General features: G+C 35.2%; 1 protein-coding gene across 2 annotated transcripts in view; it reads left to right on the top strand.

Annotated features, from left to right (window-relative positions):
- The window catches only part of PLCE1 (phospholipase C epsilon 1), a 164498-nt gene that overhangs the window by 56591 nt on the left and 83570 nt on the right, over positions 1-24337 (top strand). For both annotated transcript variants that reach the window (XM_085325701.1, XM_085325702.1), the window contains exon 3: positions 11805-12093. In XM_085325701.1, coding sequence (XP_085181827.1) covers positions 11805-12093 — 289 coding nt within the window. The remainder of the gene's footprint in view (positions 1-11804; positions 12094-24337) is intronic.

The raw sequence follows: 24337 nt of genomic DNA, 5'->3' as shown, positions 1-24337 counted from the left end.
TACAGTAAAATCCTAATATGGATGTTCCTTGGATATAAATAATAATAGTGACAATATAAATATAAAGACAGTTTTATTATATTTGCTTTTTTAACATTATAATCATTTCAGTGTTAATTATTAAAGTGTAAGAGAAATTTATGTGTATGTATATATATATATACACACACACGTATCTTTCTAATAATTGCAGTATTAATATTTGAAGTAATACAGTTTTTGTATACCAAGGCCCAGTACATTGAGGAACTGGAGATCTTCTCAAGGATTTTGATTGTTTTTTATTCATGGGCATTTAATAAAGCTTGTATAAGATATTTCTCACATTTGCTTTGAGCTTGAGGCCCTTCATAAGAAATTGTAGGCCACAAGGATGCGATGTTTCACAGTGTAAAATCAGAATAATTCCATTCTGTGAACTTTAAACCTTATCCTTAATTGTTTTTTGACTTTTAATGCCAGACACAAACATCTAAGTTTGTGTGCTTTCYGAATCAATTGTATGTGTACACATAAAGTAATAGTATTTTTGCAAAGAACTATTAAAGCCAGAGTTCTACAGAAATAGCTATAGCTAAATAGATAAGATTTTAGCAAGCAGGAAAAAAAAATAGAACTTTAAAACTATTAAAATCGGGAAGAGAGAGRCCCCAGGGAAGGTAGGGCACCTTATTCTTGCTAGGCTGGCCCAGAATGTTGAAGTCGTGAGCATTCAAGTTGGGAAACAGTGGGCATCATTTACGCTTTCTGTTTGTTTCTTCAATTACAAGAGCATCTTGTTGACAAGAGATGTTTTAGTTTTTTCCCGTTCTGTCACTTGTTCCTCAAACTTGCTATCAATTTATAATTTAGAAACATAGAACTAAGTTTGTGCTTCAAAGTTGTTTAAATAATMAGTGCACATCTATGTTTGCAATTATTTTTGAATGTGTAAGTTTTGTGGAGGCCTTTTTTCAAAGAGGAGAGTTACTTTKAGTAATGTGAAAACACATAAGAGATTTCTATCTGATGTGCTTTTTTAATTTTAAAGGACAGCTAGACTCACTGGTGCTACACACATAGGATAATAGTTGAATGAAAAGAAGCAGAGAAAATAGGTTGTTTAACTCTAATGGGGATGGCAGCAGATTTCTCTGGGGAAAGGCTTGGCATTCATCTGTCTTGAAAGCACGTGTCACACACTCGGGACTTGGGAAARGAAAAAGATGAACATTGTAGTTGTTTGGAAACTTTGACCTAATTAAAATAGCTAATTTATGTTGACTTGTGAAGAAAACAAGCACTTACAGATGTACATTTTTTTTGTAGTTTCTATTAGTATTTCTTGCATTGGAAAAGTTCTAAGATCTCATTTGAATAGTGGTACCACATTATAGTTTGGAGTTGCAAATGCAGAGAGTTAAGGGCGGAATTTAATGTGTAGAATTGCATCTTTCTTGAATTGAAATTATTCAATCATGGCATGTGCAATATTCTAGCATCTAAATAGTTTAACTGTGAATGATGTCAGTCACCTTTCTGACATGGAGTTTTAATCTTAATTACTGTTCATTTTAGTTACTATACTTAGTTACAGTAAAACACCTGTTCTTCTTTGAAAAAGTCAATGTACTAGCCCCTTTCTTGCTTTAAATACTTTTTATAGCACATCTGAGAAGTTTTAAGTGAACAGAATAACTTTGTTTTACTGCATTCAGTTGCAAGATAATCAGTAAAAGGTCATGAAAGTGATGAAATATGAACAAGTGTAGTTGATTTTAGAACAAAATATGTGCAGTATTTATACTTTTTGTAAAAAACTCAGTAGATAGTTTTAAAAACCGGTAACTCAGGAAATTTTAGTCCACATGATCAACTGTTGTAAAAAGTGGACCACATCCATCTAGTGCAACTGTCATCTTCTCAGCAAAGAATATATGAAGAATATTAGTCTGGAGTTATTTTTAGAGTAAGGTTGAAATAGCACCGTTGTTTATATACAGTGTATTTAATTTAATAAGTTTCTAAGACAACATATTGTTTGTAAGTGCAATCTGTTGGTAATTTTTTTTGCAAATAAATAAGCACTCATTTTCAAAATGAAAAGACAAGTGGCTGCAAGAAGAATTAACAAGAGCAAACAGTTAACAGAAATTAGCCCAGAGAACTAAGTTGAGAAGTAGTAAAAAAAATAAAAAAATACAGTTTAGACTGAAGGAAAAGCTAGCAAGAAAACTTAATAATTAATTTATAACTATTAAGAAAGTGTATATTTTCATGTGTACTTTCATGTCCAAAAAAAATAGAAATAGGAAGGCTAACCAGGTATTGATCTTTATGGTACCTTATCTGGATCAGAGTTCAGAAATTTTGGCTACTTCCACTATTTTATCTGTCTTTGAAATGGGTGTTTTTTCATGTTGATGAAAAGTAATGTGAAGATATGAGGAGCTCCTATGGTTTTTTTTCTTTAATGTCATCCTTTCACTTTCTCTTACTTCGAGTAGAAATTTTAAATACTTAAGGACAACTATTCAAATGTCGGTTAGTTGATATGTCTTTTGTGAGCCTCTGTTTGATATCTGAAACTGATTCTTAGTTGAGACTAACGTCTGTTACCTGTCACGAGAAGTGACAAGCATTATATTACAATTCCTTCTGCATAAGGATGGACAATTCTTCATGTAAGTGGCACTTTCTGAGAGTGGAGGTGCTTTGATAATTCTGCACCTCTTTTATATCAGACTATTTCTTCTAACTTCCAAACCAGTGAAATTAATTTGTAAAGTATTTGTATTAYTTTGTCCTTTTTAATATATTACAAGGAAAACTACTGCTTTCACGATAATTTCTTGAAGATCTTTAATTACTGCGTGACCTAACAGCTGCCCATGACATGGTCACTTACTGTTAACATTATTCCTCTTACTGYTAAGGAGGTCATATAAGAAGTCTATCCTTCCTTCTATAGTGACTTTYTAAAAAATAAGTAGTGTTGTCTGACAGAAATAAGAAGGTAGTAATACCAGCAAAGTTTTATCAGAAGTGAAACTGATGACTTGCTACAAGTGTGAGCTGTTATGATTTCTGGTCATGAGTAAATYCAACTCTCAGATTCTTTAGAGAGGCATACTTTGTCTCTGTCTTTTAAAACTGTATTATAATTTCGCTTAGATTAGGAGAGAAAAGTTTTCCCTATTAAAAACATTAGTGATGTACGAGAACTGAATGAGGATGGCTGATAYCATTTCTCAAAAATGTTGAGTTACATTTAAAGTTTGCCTCTGTAAGACAGTTTGATCCTCATTAAATTCAGTTTCTTCTCCTGAAATGATCTCATCCTTAACAGGATGCAATTCGTAATAAATATTGACTGGTGAGGTAATGTACATTCTGTAAGTGGAATTGAAGCTGTAGAAAGTTCACAGAACATCAGTTAATGAATATTAATATTTGGGCACATCTGTGCTTTTTCAGTGTTTTGGCAATATTCCAGCTGCCATCCATACTGCTTTCTGTCTTACTGAGATGACTGTAACTAACTGTTTCGCTGCATGTCCTCTACTGCTCTGTGCTATTTGTCCAGTTACAATGTACTGTGTAAAATTTGAAACAAAGCAAAAATTGCTGTTGAATAAGTGAGCATTATTGCTCTGTGACATGGCACACTTGTTTTGTGCTCTGTCCTGATGCTCTACTAAGATCTTAATTATTAATGAGAGAGAGAGTTTGAAAAGCCATTGACAGCAATTGTTGCAACAAGTATATTGAAGCATGCATGACCAAAGAGGGCGAGTCACTGCACTATTTGTTCTAGATTGTTAAAACGTAAACCACATTTATAGGACAGCAAAGGCAAACATGTGGGCCTTGAACAGTGCCTGTAACACTTGTCATTATTACAATAGCAGAATTTTGCCATGTGCCACAAGTGAAGTAGAATTTGTGACTCATGCTGAGACAATGTAATTCATGTAGCTTTTGAGTATTCTGGAGCCAGCATTGATTTTCATGATGAAGAGGTGCCTGAAAACCATTATTCCTCTCCTGTGATGTATTCTTTCCTTTAGATGTATAAGGAGAGTGAGACACTTCTGTAGTCACCTCATCTGCCAGAAGAGCACACCCTAACCCGAGGAGGGTAACTTCCTTTCGACTCAGAAGATTTATTCCTGTTGTAAGAAAAAGTGATAGTATATCTATCCTAGAYTGTATCTTGACATTGTGCGTGGCGAATTTTTTCTTTTGCCCAGCTTTGCCAGCAGGGAGGCCCCAATATATGGCAAATTTGCTTTTACATGCTACCTGCAACTGCAAATGATGCCAAAGATCTTTTTTGAAAACCATAGTCTTGTTAAAAGTATATTAAAAAGTCACAAATGTTACTAAACTTGCTTTTCTCTTTTAYGTACTCATTCTGGTGACTACATTGGGATCGATTCAAAGCATCATCAATGCAATCATATTCAAGTTCTTTCTACCTCAGCTATCTACTCAAAAATCTTCCCTTTTATCTTTCCTGGTGCTTCCATGCTGGTCTGCTGCTGCAGTAAAGAGCATGTCTCTGGCATTCTCGAAGTGGTACCTGGTTTTCTTCTTTATAGTGTTGCAGAGGAAATGCAAAAACCACCTACAGACACATCATCCTAAAAATGCCTGAGCCACCTTATAATAAATAATACATTTGTCAGAACTGCTGTAGCAGTATTGATTAGTGTGTGTATCTGACATTTTGAGCAAGGCTTTTTATTTATTTGTTTATTTATTTTGTCTCCCAGATGAGACAACACTGTTCTGAGTATGTTATGAGGTACATTTCAGATTATACTATTGCACTGTACTCTCTTATTTCCTAGGCATTTTTTCAAGTACAAAACAGCATTTCAGTAATCTGGAGCTATTTTAAGGCATTTTTCCATTACAAAAATTAGCATCCCAGCAGTTAGGATATTCTATTTAAGCACCATGTGAAAATGCTTAGATGCAAATTAAGATGTAGAGGACACTGTTAACCCTTACGTTCTGAACAGTCTTTACACAGTTGCTTTTACTTCACTGCATATATACGTGTTCATAGCTTTAGCTTTTTGGCTAATAAACTGTTACTGCGGCTATGAGATTACCTTCATTCAGATTTCCAGAGGCTATCTTTGTCATCCTGACGTGCTGTACCAGATCCTGGGCATGTCACACTGTGCATAAGCAGTCCTTTACTACAGTTTCTTGAACAAAGATGCGTCACTGTGCTGAATGGCTATATTTCACTAGAAGTTCCTTCAGGAGATGGCAATTCTCTTTTGGTAAAGCAGCAGACAGACTAGGTGGCAAGTGTCATTGCTGAAATTGCTGTCTGTTGGGCTTAGCAGGGCAGATTTTGGCTAGCACAGCCAAAACTCAAGGGTGAAATTCAAATACCTCTCCAAAAACTGTTGTGTATGAACAGCATCGTGATATGGATGATCTAGGATGGTTGTTAATAGTTTTAAAATGATGTCTGTTAGCCAAAAAAGGATGGATCATGAGATGCTGGGAGAGGTTTCATGGGAATTTGTGAGCTTGACTCCARTTTGCTGAACTGCTGTTTCTTCCAGCTGGCTTTTTTTATTATTTTCCACAGCGTACCTAGGGAGAAACCCTACAACAGGGTACCATGCCAAGCAAGAAGTTAAAAAAGCTTGGAGTACCCATATGCAATACTTAGTGTTATGTAAAGAAGAAGTCTCTATTCTGTGAAAATAAGATTATGTTGCAAACAACTGGGCTTGTGAAAACGCTGCACACACCATCTCATTCTCAAATGTTACAGTTAAGTGTGGAACTAGAGTCTCTGCCCCCTGAGAAAGCTTGTATAAAAATTTGCTGCCAAATCATTCTTTGCTAGAGTCTTCTCTTTCTAATTTTATGGCACAGTTGGTAGGCATAATGCTTTGATATTAAAATATGATAATTTTATGGAGTGGGCTTTGGACCAGTTTGTTGAATTTATGATGACCTCTACGAACAACCAGACAAGACTGCCTCTTGCTTATGTCATAAATTTTCTATCAATCCAGTTTCTTCTGGAGACAAGATTTGGGTTTCCAGAAGTAACTCACTTTAGGTATGAATTGTGAAGGACTTTCAACTGTAACACCATTCTGTATAATAAAAGCGTCTTTATACTAAAAGAAATTAAAAGTGAATCTCATGCAAATTTGAGTTGCAGTATAGTTTACTACAGGTTGTAGATGACTGTCATCACCCAGTTCCTCTTTAATGGTGAATTAAGAATGGAATTTAATTGACAACAGCTTTTATCCCCTACCTTACTAAAGTCTTGTAAAATATTTGCATTTAGTAAGACATTTAGCAAAAAATTTGGCTATTATGGTATGTGCTCATTTGGTTGTGAGCTATGGATAGCAGAGTGCCACCAAGACAATTATGTATAAACAGTGTGGATGTCTTAGCTTTTGTACTCCAAATGCTGAAAAATAAAATAAAAAACCCCAAAAAACTCAAATGAGTTTAGTTTTTCAGAAGGATTTCTGAGGCCCTCACCTATTTTGTCACTAATATGAACAAGACAGGTCAGTGAACAGAGCTCAGAACCAAATCTGACAGAGCAGAGGTGTTTTGCTGTTCCCAGCATTATCTCCGTCAAACTCAGCATCCTCCTTTAGCTCTGAACAGTCTTCGTAACGATTTGAAGTGTGGGGCTCTGGCATGGCTTTTTGAAGACATAAACATTGATAGGAAGAAATACATAGTAATAACAGTATACTGGAATAATGTAGTATACTAGACATAGTGGACATAATTCAGAATGTTTAATATTTGAGATATTTGAATTATTAAATGGTTGTGGAATAAATATGTGTAAAAGCTTATGGAAAGATTCTTGGACATGATTTCCAAGATATTACTACTGTTAACTTGATCTGATTAAAGTGTCTGAGGGAAGAGTTTTCTTTGCCAAAACAGAAAAAAATCTTCTTGAAACAGAACAAATTTTGAAAAAACAGTATTTCCTGTGATATTATGAATTGTGACTAGGTTCTTATTTCTGTAAAACCTGTGCTTWCAAATGAGACATTTAAGTGGTCTTCCAGACACCATCCCGAGAGTTACTACTCAATAATCTACTGTTGTACTTTACAGGCTTTTAAAATGGGTTTAAAAACATGTAACAATTCAAGGTGGTGTGTAGCAGGAATGCTGCACAAGTGCTGTATACAGCGCTTTGTAATAGACATATTCTGTAGGTAGTAATTTCAAGATCAATTTGTTAGTAAGCAAACAAGAATTCAGACTAGAATGCATAGTACAAATTGAGCATGTATATACCTCTTGTATTTCAGTGTTTTGTTTTGAGCCTTCATATATTGATGGAGGCTTTTTAAAAACAGTTTGGTCAGGTACCTGCCGGAAATGATGCATTTATTTGTTGAGGTCTCTTTATGGCTTACTTTCTATTATTTTTATAGCGTAGTAGTTATAAGCATACTTTTGCATGGCTCATCTTTACTTTGAACTTCTTGAGTACACATATCTTCTATTATAATAATAAAAGTTAGAGAAATTAAGCTTTTATACTAACTCAAGGGGATCTTTGATCTGTTCTTAAGTCCGTTTTCTGGAGTTTATATGCGATGAGCGGCTTGTAGATGTTTGGCAAAATGATGATATACCCTGAGGTTCTAAGCTAAATACCTGAAGCAGGAAAAAAAATGAAAAGAGAAATAGCTAAAACACTATAATAAGCAGAAAGATAAACATGTAAGCCCAAGGAAGAAATCAGAAAGAAGTATTTTTTGTGAATTTCTATATCCAGTATTTCCAGTACATCAGCACTTGTGAACTCCAGCTTCATTTGGGAGGAATATCAGTCATATATTTAATTATAAGAATGGCCACAATATTTAGGTTTCTGCTGCTTTTACATAGTAAATCTACAATAGCATTCCTGGAAAAAAGAACATAACACAACCTATAGTTGTGGAGATGATTAAATAGAAAAATAAGATAAAAAATTTGTAAGTAACTTGAAGACCAACTTGACTGAATGGTTCTTACAGTTACTTTTAACAAATATCTTAACATCATATTTCTGTTATCACAGTAAAGAAGTTTTATTGCCTGAAGGTTATCAATAAGTTAACTTGCAAATACCATTTTAAGTTACTAGAAGCAAAACTGAATATTTTAAAGTTTTTATGGTTTATTAGATACATTATACATAACTATTGAAAAATATATTTTGTTTCCATTTATTTCCCAAATATGGACTTGTTTGTAAGGCTATAAGGAGGGAATTCTGCCTGAATTTAATTTTTATTTCAATATTAATTTTCATTTTTGATTTGGAAAGTGTGTTTTTCTTCTGCAGTCTCCTGGAAAATTTTCTGTTAGAAGTATTTTTTATATTCTCTTTACTTACTGCCAGAAACTCTTCTCAGACTTTAAAAAGCAGAAGAAAGTAAAAATGTCTTAAAGCCAGAGATACTCATTTAATTGCCATATTAGTAGATGAAGTTATTGGTTTTAGCTCATTTCTTATTTTCGAGTATCAAATAAAAAAGAAAAAAGTATATTAGAATGTATGCTTTTTATTTTCTAAAGTAAATATTGAGATCCTGTGGTTGCACATAATTTACATTTACTTACTTAYATGTATGCTCATTACAGTGATGCAGATAAGAAATTCACTGTAGATTCCTCATTGTAGTCAAATCAGTAAGTACCACTGTGCTGACTACCTAAAAAGAAATTTGAAGTATTTCAGCAGTGTTTGATGTACATACTACGGTCTGTTTTCTTGAAGATTACTGCCTGGTGGATGTGTGGTATGCAAGATACCTCAGCATCAGACTGCAGAGGACTTTGAAATCTTTAATTTGCTATGAAAGGCAAAAGTGAATAGAGAGTGATGCACCTTTCTGAATCATTGTTATTTGACAGGTAGACTGTCTGTTTAATGCTGCGTTTTACTCTTTTTGGTTCACCTTTTTAGTTGCAGCAGTCATGCTTTAGTAGAGAAGAGGGATGATCTAGGTCAATATAACTACATCTATCAGGATGAACTGTAAGCCCTCATTTGGAATCTACCTTTTTGTCTCCCAGGCAGGATTAATCTTTCCTATTGTCTGGTGCATTCTCACTGAAAGGTGATTTTCTATATCAGTTACCTGATGGCTATGCTCCTATTCTGATGGTTTCATTTTTGTTTCACTGGTTTGTAAGAATAAGCATTTTGAATCTTTTTGTGTGTGTGTGTGTGTGACTTCATCTATGTGCAGAAAAAGTAACACATCAGAGCTTTAACACATCAAAACAGACAGTATTTGAAAATATTATATGAAGCGTAGCATCTTTGGAGACAGCTAGTGCCCTGAAGTCTACTTTATACAATAGAGATTAACACCATTATTCTGTATATAATCTCTCCAGCAAAACACTGTCGCCTATTCTGTCAACAAATGATTTCTTTGCTTTGGTAGTTGAAAGAAATTTTAGTTCAGTGTAGGCAACAGAACATGCCTTTAATAAGTTGCAGAACACAAATTTAAAAATATTTTGGAAGGTAACTGCAGTTTTGAGAAGTTAAATTATTTTTATAAACTAAATATTTTTTAACATGCTAAAAAGACTAATTAYGTCTGCTATGTGTGACACACTCATAATCTATGTGTATGAGACAGATTCACTATTTTACAGTACACCTTTTGGAAAGGTATGTTATATGCTCATCCCACTGTGCCCTGCAGACTCTTACTGAATTCAAAGATAGATGGGCTATGGTCTGCATGTACCCTATGCTGCTAATGCACACTCTAATAATGTAGAGAGCCTAAAGGTGAAAATAAGCAGTGTTCTTACTGAGAGTTAAGAGTCCACAAAATAGTTATATACCAAAAAAGAAAAAGAAAGGCTGAAATATAATGCTTAATATTTCAAAAAGCCTGTTAGGGGGAAAAAAAATCCCTGAGATACAAAATAAAATTTGGAGAACCTGCAGGGAAAAAAAAGATAGCACTATATTGAGTAATGAATCACAGAAGATATATTTCTAACAGAATTGAGTTCCACAAGTCATAGTCACAATGCAAAGAGAAGGGATTTTTTATTATATTCTATTTTAATAAATACATTAATAAGTACATCAGTGTTCTTCTGAAGTCATTGAATTACATTACCATTTAATACATTATTATACTTTAAGTAAAATTTGACTGGTCACCCCAATAAATTATTAATACAAAGTTAAGCTAAGAAAAGAAATACGTTTTTAATAAATGCTGCATGATATTTAATTCTCAATGTTATGGCAAGTAGTAAGTGCCAAAAATATCWGAATTTGCAAAATTTTGACCAGTTGCTTCCACTACTTTGAGTGTCTTTGCCTGAGTGAAAGAACTACATCGTTGTTCACAATGAACTTCTGTTTATAGCGGGCCAGACACTTGGTGGGAGTAGGACGTTTCATGCCTCCTCAGTTACATGACAGAGTCAGTGCAAGTCATATGGCAGAAGTGCAGATCCAYGTGACTGGGAACTGCTAGCCTGTTTGATCATGCGGCTGGACATGCATCTGTGCTGTGGTGAGAGTGCAGGTGCCCTGACGTGTGACATGCACAGGCTGTGCAGATGGTTTCTGGATGCGCTTTCTGCCATGTCAAGGGGTAGCTGCATTTGTTCATATGAGGGGAAGGACAGCAACAAGGAGCAAGACATTCATCAGAAAAACTTGTTTCTTGTTTCATAAAGCTTGTTTCTGGCCCACATGTAAGGACTGGTAAGAGCAAAATTTGTATATTTTTATTTCCTACGTTAACATTTGTTGTTWGTGAAATTGAATAAATACTGAGTTTTAAAATAACTAAGGTAAAGTCGGTTTGCTGACTTACGTGATGCTACTGATTTAACTGATAGGATGTCCCCCGAATGCTCTGTCATACATAAAACTGACAACCTTGTGAAAATTGTCTGAGCAGCTATGCTGGCAACTGTTAAAATCACCTTTTCCTGTATTAATTTTTAGTTTGGTAGTTTACACTGTTTACAGTACTGTTTACATTACAAAATACAGACAGATGATTGAAACAAATTTTTAATGTTAATCAGGAAGYCAGCCTACAAGAACGCAAAGAATCAAGTCTTTCCTCGTATAATAAATGAAAAGATTTTTTTCGGATTCTTGCTTTCATCTTTAGGCTCTTTTAAATAAGCAAACGTTACTTAGTTGCTAAGCCACAGCCTGAAGTTCATTAGTGTGTGAGCATAAATACTGGAAAAAAAAGAGTACTAAACCAATATTAGATRGAGGACCTATGTGTAGGCTGGAATTAATGCAATAAACGTGACACCAGAACATTCTGAAAGATTGTTCACAGTGATTAAAACCGTTTCTGTTCACAAAACCCTCCTCACTAAGCAAGAAAAAGCATGATGTTTGAATGGGCATGTGTTTCTGCTACTAAGATCTGTAAGATTTTACTGAGAATACAAAAAAGTATATTCTTTATTTTAAATGTTGATCAGATTTATTGATGTGGCACATCTTTATATTATGGTGAGCCTTAAAAAACTGTTTTTGATTAGAATGCTTAATTCTAATGCTAGAATGCAGCATTATTTAAATAGCCAGTTTGGGAGCCCCATGCCAAATCTTTACAGATCAATTTTGGATTGTTAAAATTTTCAGGCTTAATACATAAATGCAGTGTTCTAACACAGTGCTTTCTTGCAGAGGCTGCTGAACTTTACAGCAAGTCATGCTAGTTTTGATGTTGAGTGATTGTCCTAAGCAAAGGAACTAACACTTCATGTTTTTGTATTCTTCACAGATCTTCAGTACAGTGAGAGAAGAAGAAGGAGCAGAAGATGTTTTTGAATATTTTCCTCGTCTTCTGAGGAAGCTCCCAACTTTAGATGCAGACTGTATATGCAAAGGTGTTGGTTTTTGTGTAAAACCATGCGTAACAGATGCTTACTGTCAATATCGTGCCACTTTACAGAGGACTGCTCTCTCTAACTATATAACTGGTGCTTTGCTGGAAGCGACGACATCATTAGGAGCAAGAAGTGGTCTTCTAAGCATCTTTGGAGGATCAACTGGAAGAACAATGCTTAAAGGTAATAAAGATTTAATTTTTGAACCCTGTCCACCTAAATATAGAGAGTATTGAAAAAACATAATAATATATAATAATACTTTATGTACACATGTGTGAAATTAGCAGATAAAAAGATTTTTGTGTTCTCAGAATTTTTCTTTGCAATGCACTGTCTCGTAATAACTAGCTGTACGAAAGTAAAAGTTGTAAAACTTAGAGTCATTACAAAACTAGACAAATTTTCTTTGTTTTTGATAGAAATATTCTTATCTGCATCCAATAATTAATGCCTAAGATTTTGTTGGGATGTTCCTTTGTGTAGTATGTCAAGTATTTATACAAGAGCTTCTGTTCATGGGCTGACTTAGTTTGTTCAGGATTTCAGAAAGGAGTAGGTACTGTATTTGTTGCAGCTATTGTTATTTACATAGCAGTATATGATAAGTATGTACAATTCATTGCTTATTTTCTGCTGGTCATCTTCTGGATCTGTCATCTTTCTAATATCTGATCACTTCAGATACCTTAGGGATTGTCTGTATGGAAAGTATCTATTGGAGAATGGTTATTAGATTCTAACTTTCYGTGTCGATAGTCATAGTCTGCAGTAAGAATACCATTCTGTGGTTTAGTTTGGTAAATTTTGGAAGTTAAATAAGAAAAAGGCATTCTTGGTATAAATTCATTGCATAAAAGCAGGGTTTTATAAAGAAAAAATGTATTTTAAATTAATGCCTATCGTATTTCCCAAGATGATCAACCTTTTGGGGATTATCACCGTGTTATCTTTTAACCAAAGGAAGTAATATTTCTGTTGCACAATTGTAGAAATGAAGCACATAGGTATCATGGCTTGCCCAGAAGTTGTGCAGGAATATGACAAAATCATTGCAGAATTCTCAGTATAGTTTCTTAATGCAGACATTGACCTTATTTTTACAGACAACTAATGGTATAGTTTGTACTCAGATCAAGATATAGTCCCTATGAGTGGACCTTTCTGGTTTTAATTAGTTTCTCTCTAGGTCGGTCAAGTTACAGAGAAAGGCACTAAAATGGTATAAGAACAGCAGGTACAGGTGGGAAGCTAACATCTGAGTGAATTTCAGTAGCATGATGAGCAGCATGACTAACCTTCACGTATCTGTTTTGAATGTCCTCTGGGAAACAGAGGTATGTACAATGCTATGTCCTATTGTTTTTTCTTTATCTTTCGTTTGTTTTTTAATTTGTTCTGGGGGTGAGGAGATGATTGATTTACAAAAACAAGCATATGTGTTCCTGTGGCATCTATGGAGAGCAAGGTTAAAGACCTGAACTTGGTGATGCAGAGTAGTGGACTTCCTGCCTACAGAGTGAGAGAAGAGAGCACAGAGGATCTGATGTCCCAGTCTTGGATGAGACCCTAAGGATGTTCTGTCCCCTCAGTACAAAGATCTGCCTTCCAAGGGCAGTGTGTCAAGGGGACCAAAAAGCTCAACTTGTCATCTGAGAACTATAGGCAGAACTGACTGAGGTCTGAAACTGGAAGCAACTTAGTCACCCTGAGCAGTATCTCACTGATGTGCTAATATGGCCATATCTTTTTTTAGAACCTGAGTTAGCAGGTGCTTGTGTTTGCACTGTGTACTAGCACACTTTGCACTAGTCTGGGGATCTCAGCAGTGCCCTATATTATATATACACTTGCTTTGTTATATTCTGAGTTCAAGCAACTGAGTACTTGAAAAAAAACACCAAGATCTTGAACTTGATATGAAATTCCATGGGAAGTCTGTGTAGAGAGCAGAGATCAGATTTGATTTACTCTAGCAGTCTCTGTTAATGAGGAAATGTTCTATAGTCTTCTGAATGTTGAACATTCATTTTCAGGTATGTCACAGTGATATAATATAGCCAAGAAATGACAAAGATATCAACAACAGTTATTTTTCCTCAGAATGAGACAGACTCCTCTCTAAAATCACTTTAGGGAGAGTGTTACTTGGAGGTGTTATTAGCCTTCAGTAAGGAATCCAAGACTATTCTGAAGTCAGAGCCACATTGATCATACGTGAGTGTGTACCTTTCAAGAAAGAAAATTGCACTGTCCACGCAGATTTGTAAAAGGGTTATTTTCATCTGTCCAGAATCCTCTCTTGTTCTTGGATTTAACTACAATTATGGTTTGCCATCATCCAGACCTGAGAACTTTTAATTGACGTTAATAACAGCTCTGTTGTCAAATGCAGTGGAGTATTTATCATAGGATACAGTGTGTCATCTGACAAGTTCACTTGTCTGGAGTTGTAGAAAGGGAAATACACTGAAAGGGAAATAAACTACTAGCATGRTTTAATAGTGAAGGTGATACTTCCATCAGCGTTTATGGACTGTAACGCTCCAAACTATTGTGCAACTGAAGACTCTGCCAGTTTTTCTCTGGCAAGATAGCTCTATACATAAGTGTTGTATGTTGTAGAGAGATCCAGCAGATGGAAAACAAGTGTCTGCTTTGACAGTCAGAGGTTTTGGGTGCCAGTGTAGTAATTTCAGTGCTGTGTGCTAGCCTGAATTAGTATCAGCAACAGGAAATTTAGCGTTGCATCTTTTTAGATGCATATTGCTCAGCCTGTGGAAGAACGGAGGGAAGACCCCTCTCTGATTTTGTCATCCTTGTTCTGGTCAGGAATCGCAAGAGTTTCTTGTTACTGTTTTTCTCAGGCAGTGAAAGGACAGGCACTTGACCTGTGGCTGACTCATTCAGACCTGAACTGGAGTGTTCTCATGAGGCAGGGAAATCCCCTCTGGAAATTGGCATGAAAGCAATAAAGGCAGTCCCAGTTAAAAATCCTTCAAAATATTACTATTTCTGGTTGTGGCACTAGCTGAGATAGTGATAGTTCAGCATCATTGCACCATAGTTCATTGCACAGAGTAGGCATGCCCAAATTCAATTGGTATTGTGCAATTACTTGAATAAAATAAAAGGAAGCACTAGCAAATGAAAATGTGAACAGCAATAACATTGACATAGATGGAACTGGAATACATTATGAAAACAAAAGATTATATACATTTATTTTAAAGTGCCTTCAAAAGTAATTTGCTATTTTACATAGAAATAAATAAAGGAATTCCTGAATTATCTAGTTGCGATTCTGCCACTCAGAAAAAAACTTTGCAGTCAAGATTCCTTTATGTTATAGATCCTATTTACATTTTGATACCTACAGATATTGTAAATAAAAGCTAAAAGAAGTGATGAATTATTAAGTAATTATAGTAAAATATTTGTGTGGTGAATCCAGTTCAACAGATATTTTACTTGAAAAGATACACTGCATAAAGCCATTTTAAAAGCCAAAAGCTTTACACTATTGAAGATTTGCTATTTTGCACTTTACATACAGTATTAGACACCGAAAAGTATTCGTGTGTGCTAGAGTAAAAGCTTAAACATCTGAGATTGTGAACTAATGTTAAATGGCAATTCCTGTGTAAACTGTTCTTTGCCTCTCCTCCTCCTCCTGGGTTCTTGTTCTTTTGCATAAAAGAATTCTGTGAAAGGGGGAAATAGTAAGGGGCAAAGTCAGCTTAAACTATTACAGCTATGGAGTGCTTCATTTTGTCAAATCATATCCTGAGTTAAAGATCTCTAAAAAGCCTTAGCTATTTGAATACATACTGTGCATTTCAGTTTGTTAATAGGACTTTGTCAAAATGTTTATGTACAACATAGGCAAAATTCTATTATGTTTAGAAGATGCTATGATAAATGTTTTCGTTTTTAATGCCTGTATACATTGTCATACATTTTATTTAAACATATCATTACCTTTGTGCAGACATTGTGCAAACATATTCTTAAGTACAAGAGGATTCTGTTTTTATTTGATTGAAGAATATGGATTGTTTGGGTAACTCTGACTTTATTTTGTAAAAAGGTTTGGGACAAGGAAGGTTGTGTATTTGTTTAAAATTACCAGTGAGAAATGATACTGAAGAAAAAGGTATTTTAATAATTGTGTGAAAGGAGATTTAGTTTAAATGAGGTATCTTGCACATAAAGATAACAAATGGTTGGTTTCAGTTTATTGGCTAGTGTTTTTTTTTTTTTTTTTTTTTTAATTCAGCACAGTTCCTTGTCTTCCAAACTAGGAAACAGCTTAGACAGACTCTTTTTACAGGGCTGGGGAATATTGTATACAGACTGTGTTTTTTTGGAAGCTCTTTTTTTGTGCTGTTGGAGAAATGTTACATGCTGGAGGAAGTAGAGAGTGACAAATGTGTGACTGTACTGAAAGGGAAATTTGAGTAATCCACCTATGCAATTTGTTCAGTGATGGTGATAGCTCTCTGATGAGAAAAAGTTTCCATCTAAACCTGAAAGGAAAGGATTTTATTCTGCTTGTAAAAATAATAATCTTAAACAAGTTCGCTAATATTGTAGTGTTTTACTAAGTTGATATACAGGTTCAGTGTATTCATACAGCTCACTGTACAACTGTAAACTGTAAAATGTCACTATTTACAGGGCMTATGGCTAGACAGCAGGTATAGAGCCTGATTGCTTCCCCGTATGCCTTTTGGTTTTGTGGGCACTGCATTTTTAGTGCCATTTTAAAATTCTGTGGTATTCAGAATTGCTGCCAACCTTTTTACTTATGTTTTCTAGAGTTGTGAAAAAACACAAAGGTGTACCTGTTTTGTGTCTAGAACATATGAGTTCCCACCATACATTACTGAGATAGTTAAAACAGTCAGCAGAGCACAAAACTCTTTTTTGCTCTCCTGTGTTCACAGAAACACTCACAGGAGCACATCCAACACGGGCTGGACCTGTGCTGTTCAGACCAGGAATAGATGCTTTCTTCAGAGATGAGAGGCTTGCTTGGAGAGCGGTCTGTTCTCTTGCTTTCTCTTACTAATGAAAAAAATCTAGCTTGTGCTCCTGTGCTGGTCTCTGGGACACAAATATGAAGGAGAATGAACTTTTTTCTGTTAAAAAGATCACAAGCCATTTAGAACATTATACGGTGGATAACTTAAGTTCAAACTGAAACAAGTAGAAAGCCAATGCACATGGGATATATAGGACAGATCTTAGTGAGTGGACTGCTGAATTCCACACTTCAAGATTTCTGAAGGTATAGCCACGTACAGACTTCACTGCAGCAAATCCAGTCTTGTGCTGAAGACATGTAGCATGATACCAATGTCTCTGTCAAGTAGATGTGTATCTTCTACCAGATAAAACCAGTCCTCAGCTTTGCTACCACAAGGTAAGTTTCAATACAGACCTGAAACTGTGAACACAATTTTGAAATAGTTGCAAATCTAGAGTAAAAAAATTAACTATTTCTTCTATTGTTGCAATTAAAACTAGTCTTTATCAGTCAATCTTGAAAAGATATCAAGGTCTGTTGGTTTTATGCTTGGAGGACCTCTTTTGAACCAGATAACGTTCCACTAGTTTTCTTCCAATAAGTTTGCAATTTCTAGGAACAATAAAATCTCTCTTGCACAATGTATTTAAAGAGAAGCCCATTACTTTAATAAGTGTCTTTTTATGATTCAAAAGGAAGAGTTGTCAAAACCTTTATAGGCTCTGTAATTAAGCAATTTATGTGGTATCTGCGCTGGACATGGGGATTCTGCAAACACAGAGTCCCCSATTTTGCGATAGTCCCCTCACCTTATGCTTCCTTAGTACTGAGAAAGTTGCAAGTTCTTACGCTCAGTGCTTTAAGAGTTCACTTGGGGACCAGAGCAATGAACCTTACAGTCATGAGTATTCCAGCTCCTGGAAATACTGTTATGAGGGTTTATTCAATAGCTAAGTTCCCTAAATGCTCTGAGTCACTAATATGGTGGCTTGTAGCGTTGCTGGAAGATTTGCCCCAACTCTTTGTCAATTCATGTGAAGGCTTCCAAGTATACCAAACCTCAGAAGCCTGAAGTGGATCAAGTCAAGTGGATTTGAGACTGACAACTGAAGCAGAGCTGCTGGACTTATGTCATGCAAACAGGAGTTTAAATAGCCTTGAAGGCCCTGCTCCATAAGACACTTACCTCTTGGGCCTGGAAGCCCTGCTCTCGGGTGCTCTCAGAGCTTTCAGGCTCCCAACTGAGGAGCTGCAGCTCAGATCCTTGATAGTCTAGGAATAGTTTGAGAGTCCAATCTCAGGCTGTGCTCGGGAACTACAGATGCCTGGAGTTCCCACAGCTGGTTGGTGAAATTTCACATTCTTGTCATCATTTTTCTTACTGTGGAGAACATAATTTTTTCTCAACAGTCCTGAAGACATTGTCTCTGTAATGTAATTTAGAATTTCTGGTTAGTAAGAGCTTTTGAGAATGTGTTTCAATAGGATTGAGAACAAATTTCTTCCCAGAGAAAGGAAATCCAACATTCTCAGCCTTTTCTGCTGCTTACAGTGATTGTTAGAGAAAGTTTGTTCACAGTTGTTAATGAGCCAGAATTTTCACAGGAAACCTATCTGAAGATTCAGTTGTCATAGTTCATGTGTTGTTGACTTTTGTTTTTTTAACACAAAATGATTTTTTTAATCTTAAGCAAAGAACTAGAGTATGTGAAAACGTTTGTGATATGTATTTGATACCTGTATCCAAAGYTGTTGTTACCAAAAAACTTGCACCCTTCCTCCCTCACTGCCATTTAGAAGATAACTTCTGTAGCTTTGTAATATAAAAAAAGTCGGGGGGCGGGGAGTAAAAAGTGTCTGCGATCTCTGCGGATTCAGCACACAACAAACGTTATATATCAAATTTTTTTTGTTTAGCATCTTTCAAAGCTATTTAAATTTGATATGGCCTTCTTAAATGATATATATTAAACTGCTTACCTTGATCACTGATGTTCATCTGCTGAAAAAAGGGCAGCCAGAAGTTGTTTGATATACAACAACAATTTTTGGCCAAGAATAAAAGAAAACTCATTTGTCATGAACATACAGGGAGAATATGTTGATTTTAGGAAAATCTCCTTTTTCATTCATTCCTCAGTATTCAGAGATGACATTTTTTCTATAATCAGACTTTGTCATTAGGCAAAAATCGAGTAGCAAACAGGACTCAAAGCTATATGGCTTTTCCCACTACTAAAGCTCAGTGTTACTGAGGAGTTTCCAGGATTTCTTAAGCTGAGGCAGTTGTCTAACAGCTGTATACTAGAGTCATGGGCTGTGTAAGCTTTATRTGCACAGATTTTGGAGGGCCAAAGCAATTTAGCTAGGATGTATGTGTGTTTGGGCTCCAAAGCTATGGCCAGCTTGAGTGGGTGGCAGAGCCTAAGTATTGTCAGAATGAGCCGATTGTAACTTGAAAAGAGAGAATCTATGGCAAGATGATGGGTCAGGTGACGTGCTGTAGGAGAGGAAATCAAATCCATGAGAAGTGGCAGACCAGATGGTAAATAGATAATGTGGCCAAAGGCATGTGTGCGGGTCAGGAAACCAGGGGTTTCATGCTACCAGGTAGGCTCCAGGATGTAGAGGAGGAAGACCAGCAACAAGCTCAGGTTATCTGGTGAGGTAGGAATGCAGTGACAGGAGGCACAGGTGAAGGCTGAGCTGGCGAAAGCAAAAAGGATTTGGGAGTGTAGCTGTAGCCAAGTGATGCTTGGAGGAGTTACAGAAGCCAGCTGCTAGGCTTGTCTTCATAACTTGACAGATGGGCAGATGACCTGCAAACAGTCTCATAGGCCTGTCAGGCCCTACATGCAGCCAAGTTGGGCCATGGCAAGAGAAGTAGACCCTTTCCAACATTAATTTAGCAAAAACTTTTTTTTTTAATTCAGCATGCATAATACATTGTGGGCACAAACAATTAAGCTCCTCCAGCATAGCTCTTCCTGCCCTTACAGTTTTCTTTTTGGTTACGATGACATATATTACTGTCAGATGCAAAGATACATAGTTGAATCAGGCAGTAGATTCAAGAAGGGGCAGTAGATCTAAGAAGTTAACTAACAGTAGCATATAAACAATAAGTAGCAACTCCCCCCCAAATACCCATAAGAACAACTCCCAAAAGACCATCTATAAAAAGGTACAGGAAGATACATGTTTATATGAATCTGGAAATACTAACAAATATAAGAGCTAAGCAGTTAAGAAACAGAACTGAATTTGTGATAATTTTATAGTAGATTTTAGTTCCAGTAATATCTTTTGGCAGTTTGTAAGCAGGTGAACCTTTAATCCGTGTAGCTGAGTCTCTACTTCCAGTGTTTTTTCTGTTGATAGTCTATAGCTGCTGTTTCCACCAGCAGAAAAGACTGTAAATGCACTCTATGAGTCTGACCCTGCTGTTGGAGCTTTGTTTTGAGGTAGGGAGCAAAGGATTTGCTAATATGTCTGTGGGTGATATCTAAGAGATCAGAAGTTTGTGCAAACCAATAGTGTTAGTTTCAAGACCAAATTTCACACATGTGCGAAGAAGAGTAGTTAGTCTTCAGAAAAAATGAAGTGGAATTCTAAATGCAGATCATTAATCTCTAAATTGCATTTTATTGTTTTTAAAGTCTGAACATCTATTTGAATGGGCCTTGTAAAAGTAATGTCCATGGGAACTTTTTAAAGTGTTGAACAGGACTTCTTTGGTATGTTTATGTTAGCATGTCAATCAAAAGCAAAAAACCCCAAGGACCTCAAACCATTGAGTCATCACTAAAGATTCCCTTGAAGTTTTGTTTCTAGGAAACAAATTAGAAGACCAACACATATATAGTATGATGTTATTTTATTTAAAATCAGCGACAAATCTTTTGATTAAATTCTAAGATATACTGTACAGTTTTCTTATTAGAACTAAAGATTTTTTTTCTTTAGATTTTCAGATATTTGCTTTTATAAATTGTGTGGAAATTCTTTAGTATTGACTCTATAATGGTGAGAAATGTTTAATTGTTTATTTTGCATTTTATAGATAGTTAGCATTAATAAAATTAATGAATAAAGTTGATTTTAACATCCTATACTGTATTTCCATGATGGTTCTTATTATCATATTTAATATGAGTTCTTCAGAAACATAAATGGAATAGTTCTCAACAGGAAGTTGGAAAAAACACTGAATTGCCATTTTTCCGATTAAGAATATGCTAGTGTTATCAATGAAAAGAAAACATGGTGGTGTGTTGGATGTGTTCCATGACAGTTCTTTCAGTAGAGTTTTTTCAGAAAAGACGTATATTCACCGTATAAACAAAGTGGCTCTAAGTGTATTACTTGCATTCCAGTTCTGCACAGATCACTCTCCCAGACTTCCTGGGGAAATGGAGAAAGGTTTCTTGTGGTAGTGTACTCTTTTCAAACCTTGTGTACTCTAGCAAATTTCATAACTAATTTTCCACTGATGCCGTCCTGCTGCTTGTTAAAGTGATGTAAACCGTATGTAGACAGAGCTAAGGTTAGAATGAAGAGAGAGAGTGATAAAAATGCCAGATCCTGATAGGAATTGCTGCAAGGACCAAAGCAGAATTTTGGAGTCTATATAGTTTACTAACATAAATGCAGCCTGAAAGACTATGTTGTCTTTTCAAGTCCCTTAAATTGTAATTTTTTACAGTTAATCATACTCTTGGAGCCTTGGGGAGGTTTTCTCCTTTGCTTCTCAAAGGAAGTTTTTTGCATTGTTGCCTAAGCCGTAGCCTTTGTCCCATTAGTGCTAATACAATTTCATTTTATTAGAGAAACTAGTGCAGAGTACATAATAGCTGTAAAGGTAGAGCATTTGCTAATACAGAAACCCATGCTGCAGTTTTTGTAATGCTTCGAGTAAAGTTTCCTAAAACAAAACTAACTCAGTTTATTACTTTTGGCCTGTTTAAACAACACTGATAAAACTTGTGCAAAAGCTTGGGTGTAGGCTAACTTACTTCTTCATATATGATGTTTAAAGACAGAAGTCCAGCAAAATTAAAATGGCTTTTATTTATAATGGTACTGTCGGAATCAAATGCTTTTAGTCTTAGCAGGATGTTGTGCTAGTACTTAATTTCTAAACTTCCTTCCATCTGAATCATAATGTTTCAACTTTTATCTGGGGAGGTGGGTAACCTGACCTTTCTGTGAGCGAGCCAAACGCAAGTCTTCCTCGCGGCTTACGCAAGGCATGTCAGTTATGCGTTTTGCCGCAGTTTGTAGCTTTAAACTGAGCAGCTGTTGCCTGACTGTTAGCTTGGGCAAGTGTAGTGCACACTCTTTTTGTGATACTGAAAGTACCTGCTCTTCTGGCATTTTAGGGGGAATCTAAGATTCAATGGAAGACACTTTTACTGGTAAGTTTTTTTTTTTTTTTTTTTTTTTGCCTAAAATACAGGGTCCTGCTATGTTTAAGAGATTAAAGTGATAGTTTTATTTGCAGAGTTAGGTGTAGATAAGGTAGAATTTTTTGCTCTAATGTTGGATCTATAATGTATACATTTAATAATAATGCTTTAAGGACACTTAAAACTATTTCTATGTGGAAAATGAAGTAGAGATTTCATATAAACATTATGGATCTATAAGGATCTCTCACTTAAGTGTGTATTTTGTGTTGCAAATTATATCTAAATTACTTGTAAGTATTTATATCATTTTCCATGTCAAACAAGTTGAAACACAAAATACACATTTTGCATTTATTTGATTCTTACTGCAACCATTTCAATGACAACTTAAATATTATTCTGAGATATTCCTTTGCTTCTTGTTCTACAAAAATAAGTGACGTATGAAAAACGCCGGACTAAATATAAGTGCTAGAGTAAGGTAATTGATTATTTTATAAGTTTATAGTTTACTCAAATGTTGCAAGTTAGCGACATATTTTTGTATGTAAATTCACTTCTGCTTTTGTTCTTATAGAAGCCATTGTTTGAGTATCCTCAGTATATGTTTATAATTTGTAATGAATTTGTGTTTTGTGGATGCTTAAGGCAGCTGATTTTTTTTCCTTTTTGAATGATGTGAGTGCATAGCAACATGTAAAGGAAATATATTGTAACTAACAAATCATAAAGAAACACTTATATTTACATTGCTTAATCTGATATGTATAACTTGAGTCAGTGTTAATTATGTCTTTATATATGGAACATCATTTGTCTTCCATATGCATGGAAAATACGTAGTTATATTATTATATTCTAGTATGTTTTAGACTAACCCTCACACTTCTCTAAACTGGTTATTAGATAAACATTTACCTTTCAAAAAGAAAATATCCCTTTACCCTTATCCCTACACCTTTATTTTCACTTTAGTGATTTGGRACGCGAAAGAAAACCTATACATCATTTATATCTGTATTAATTACAAAATCATAGAATTTTAATCTCTTCATTCAGTAAGCGATAACCAGTGTGAGATACCTAATAGGATTAAGAGAAATTGAYGGAAAATGTTATTAGTTAATTTAAGAAATGTAAAAATTACAAATTCAGCTCAAACCTTGGCTTTGATAGACTGATTTGTGGTTTTTCTGGTTTTGAATTCAGATAGAATTAGGAATTCATTTTCTAGAATAGTAGCTGATGTAAGAAGTTCTGATAGTTTGCATTGTTTGTTTTTTTATTTAAATGACTTCTATATTGACATGCTTTTCTAATACCTAAGTATTTTCTTTGGAATTAGTTGTATATATAAAAATGCCTTGCCACATCTTTTAACAGTTCTGAAATGAGTAAATTGTCAATGAGATTATCAAACTCAAAAACCTAAACCCACAAAAGTGCAAATAATTTACTTACAAAGTGTCAGAGCAGTAACAAAAGAACTGGAAACACAAGCTGAGGCTGAAAGTACCTTCAAAATTTTCTTGTGGTTAAAGCACAAGGTTTAAGCACTTTGCATGCTGGTACAGTAATTAAATGCTTTTATACTTTATTTCTCATGAACCGGCAACAACAAGTTACATGCATATTTTTGGCTTTCTTTGTGAAATCAAATATTTAGATCTGCTAGGAGTGGGGTGGATCCGATTCTCTTTCATTAGCTTTCCTCTCTTCTCTCCCTCATCCACATCATTCTTTCAGTTCCTCTTCTCTGTGATATTGTGGAGTAAAGTACATGTCTTCTGACTTCCTATATTGCCACAACAAGAAGTGGTGTCTTCTGAGAGCATTATTCATTGGAGAAAAGAGGAAATTTAATCTGGAAGTTAATTAAAGTTTGGAATGCCTTTTAATATGTTGCTGTTAGATTTAGAGAAGTTGCCCACCTGTATTTACTTGTCAAGAGTAACATGACCTTTTTAAACATTTAAGATTTTTT

Source organism: Rhea americana, unplaced genomic scaffold, assembly GCF_003343005.1.
Source record: "Rhea americana isolate MKP2758 unplaced genomic scaffold, rheAme1 scaffold_122, whole genome shotgun sequence".
Lineage (NCBI taxonomy): Eukaryota > Metazoa > Chordata > Aves > Rheiformes > Rheidae > Rhea > Rhea americana.
This window is presented reverse-complemented; position numbering and strand designations above follow the sequence as displayed.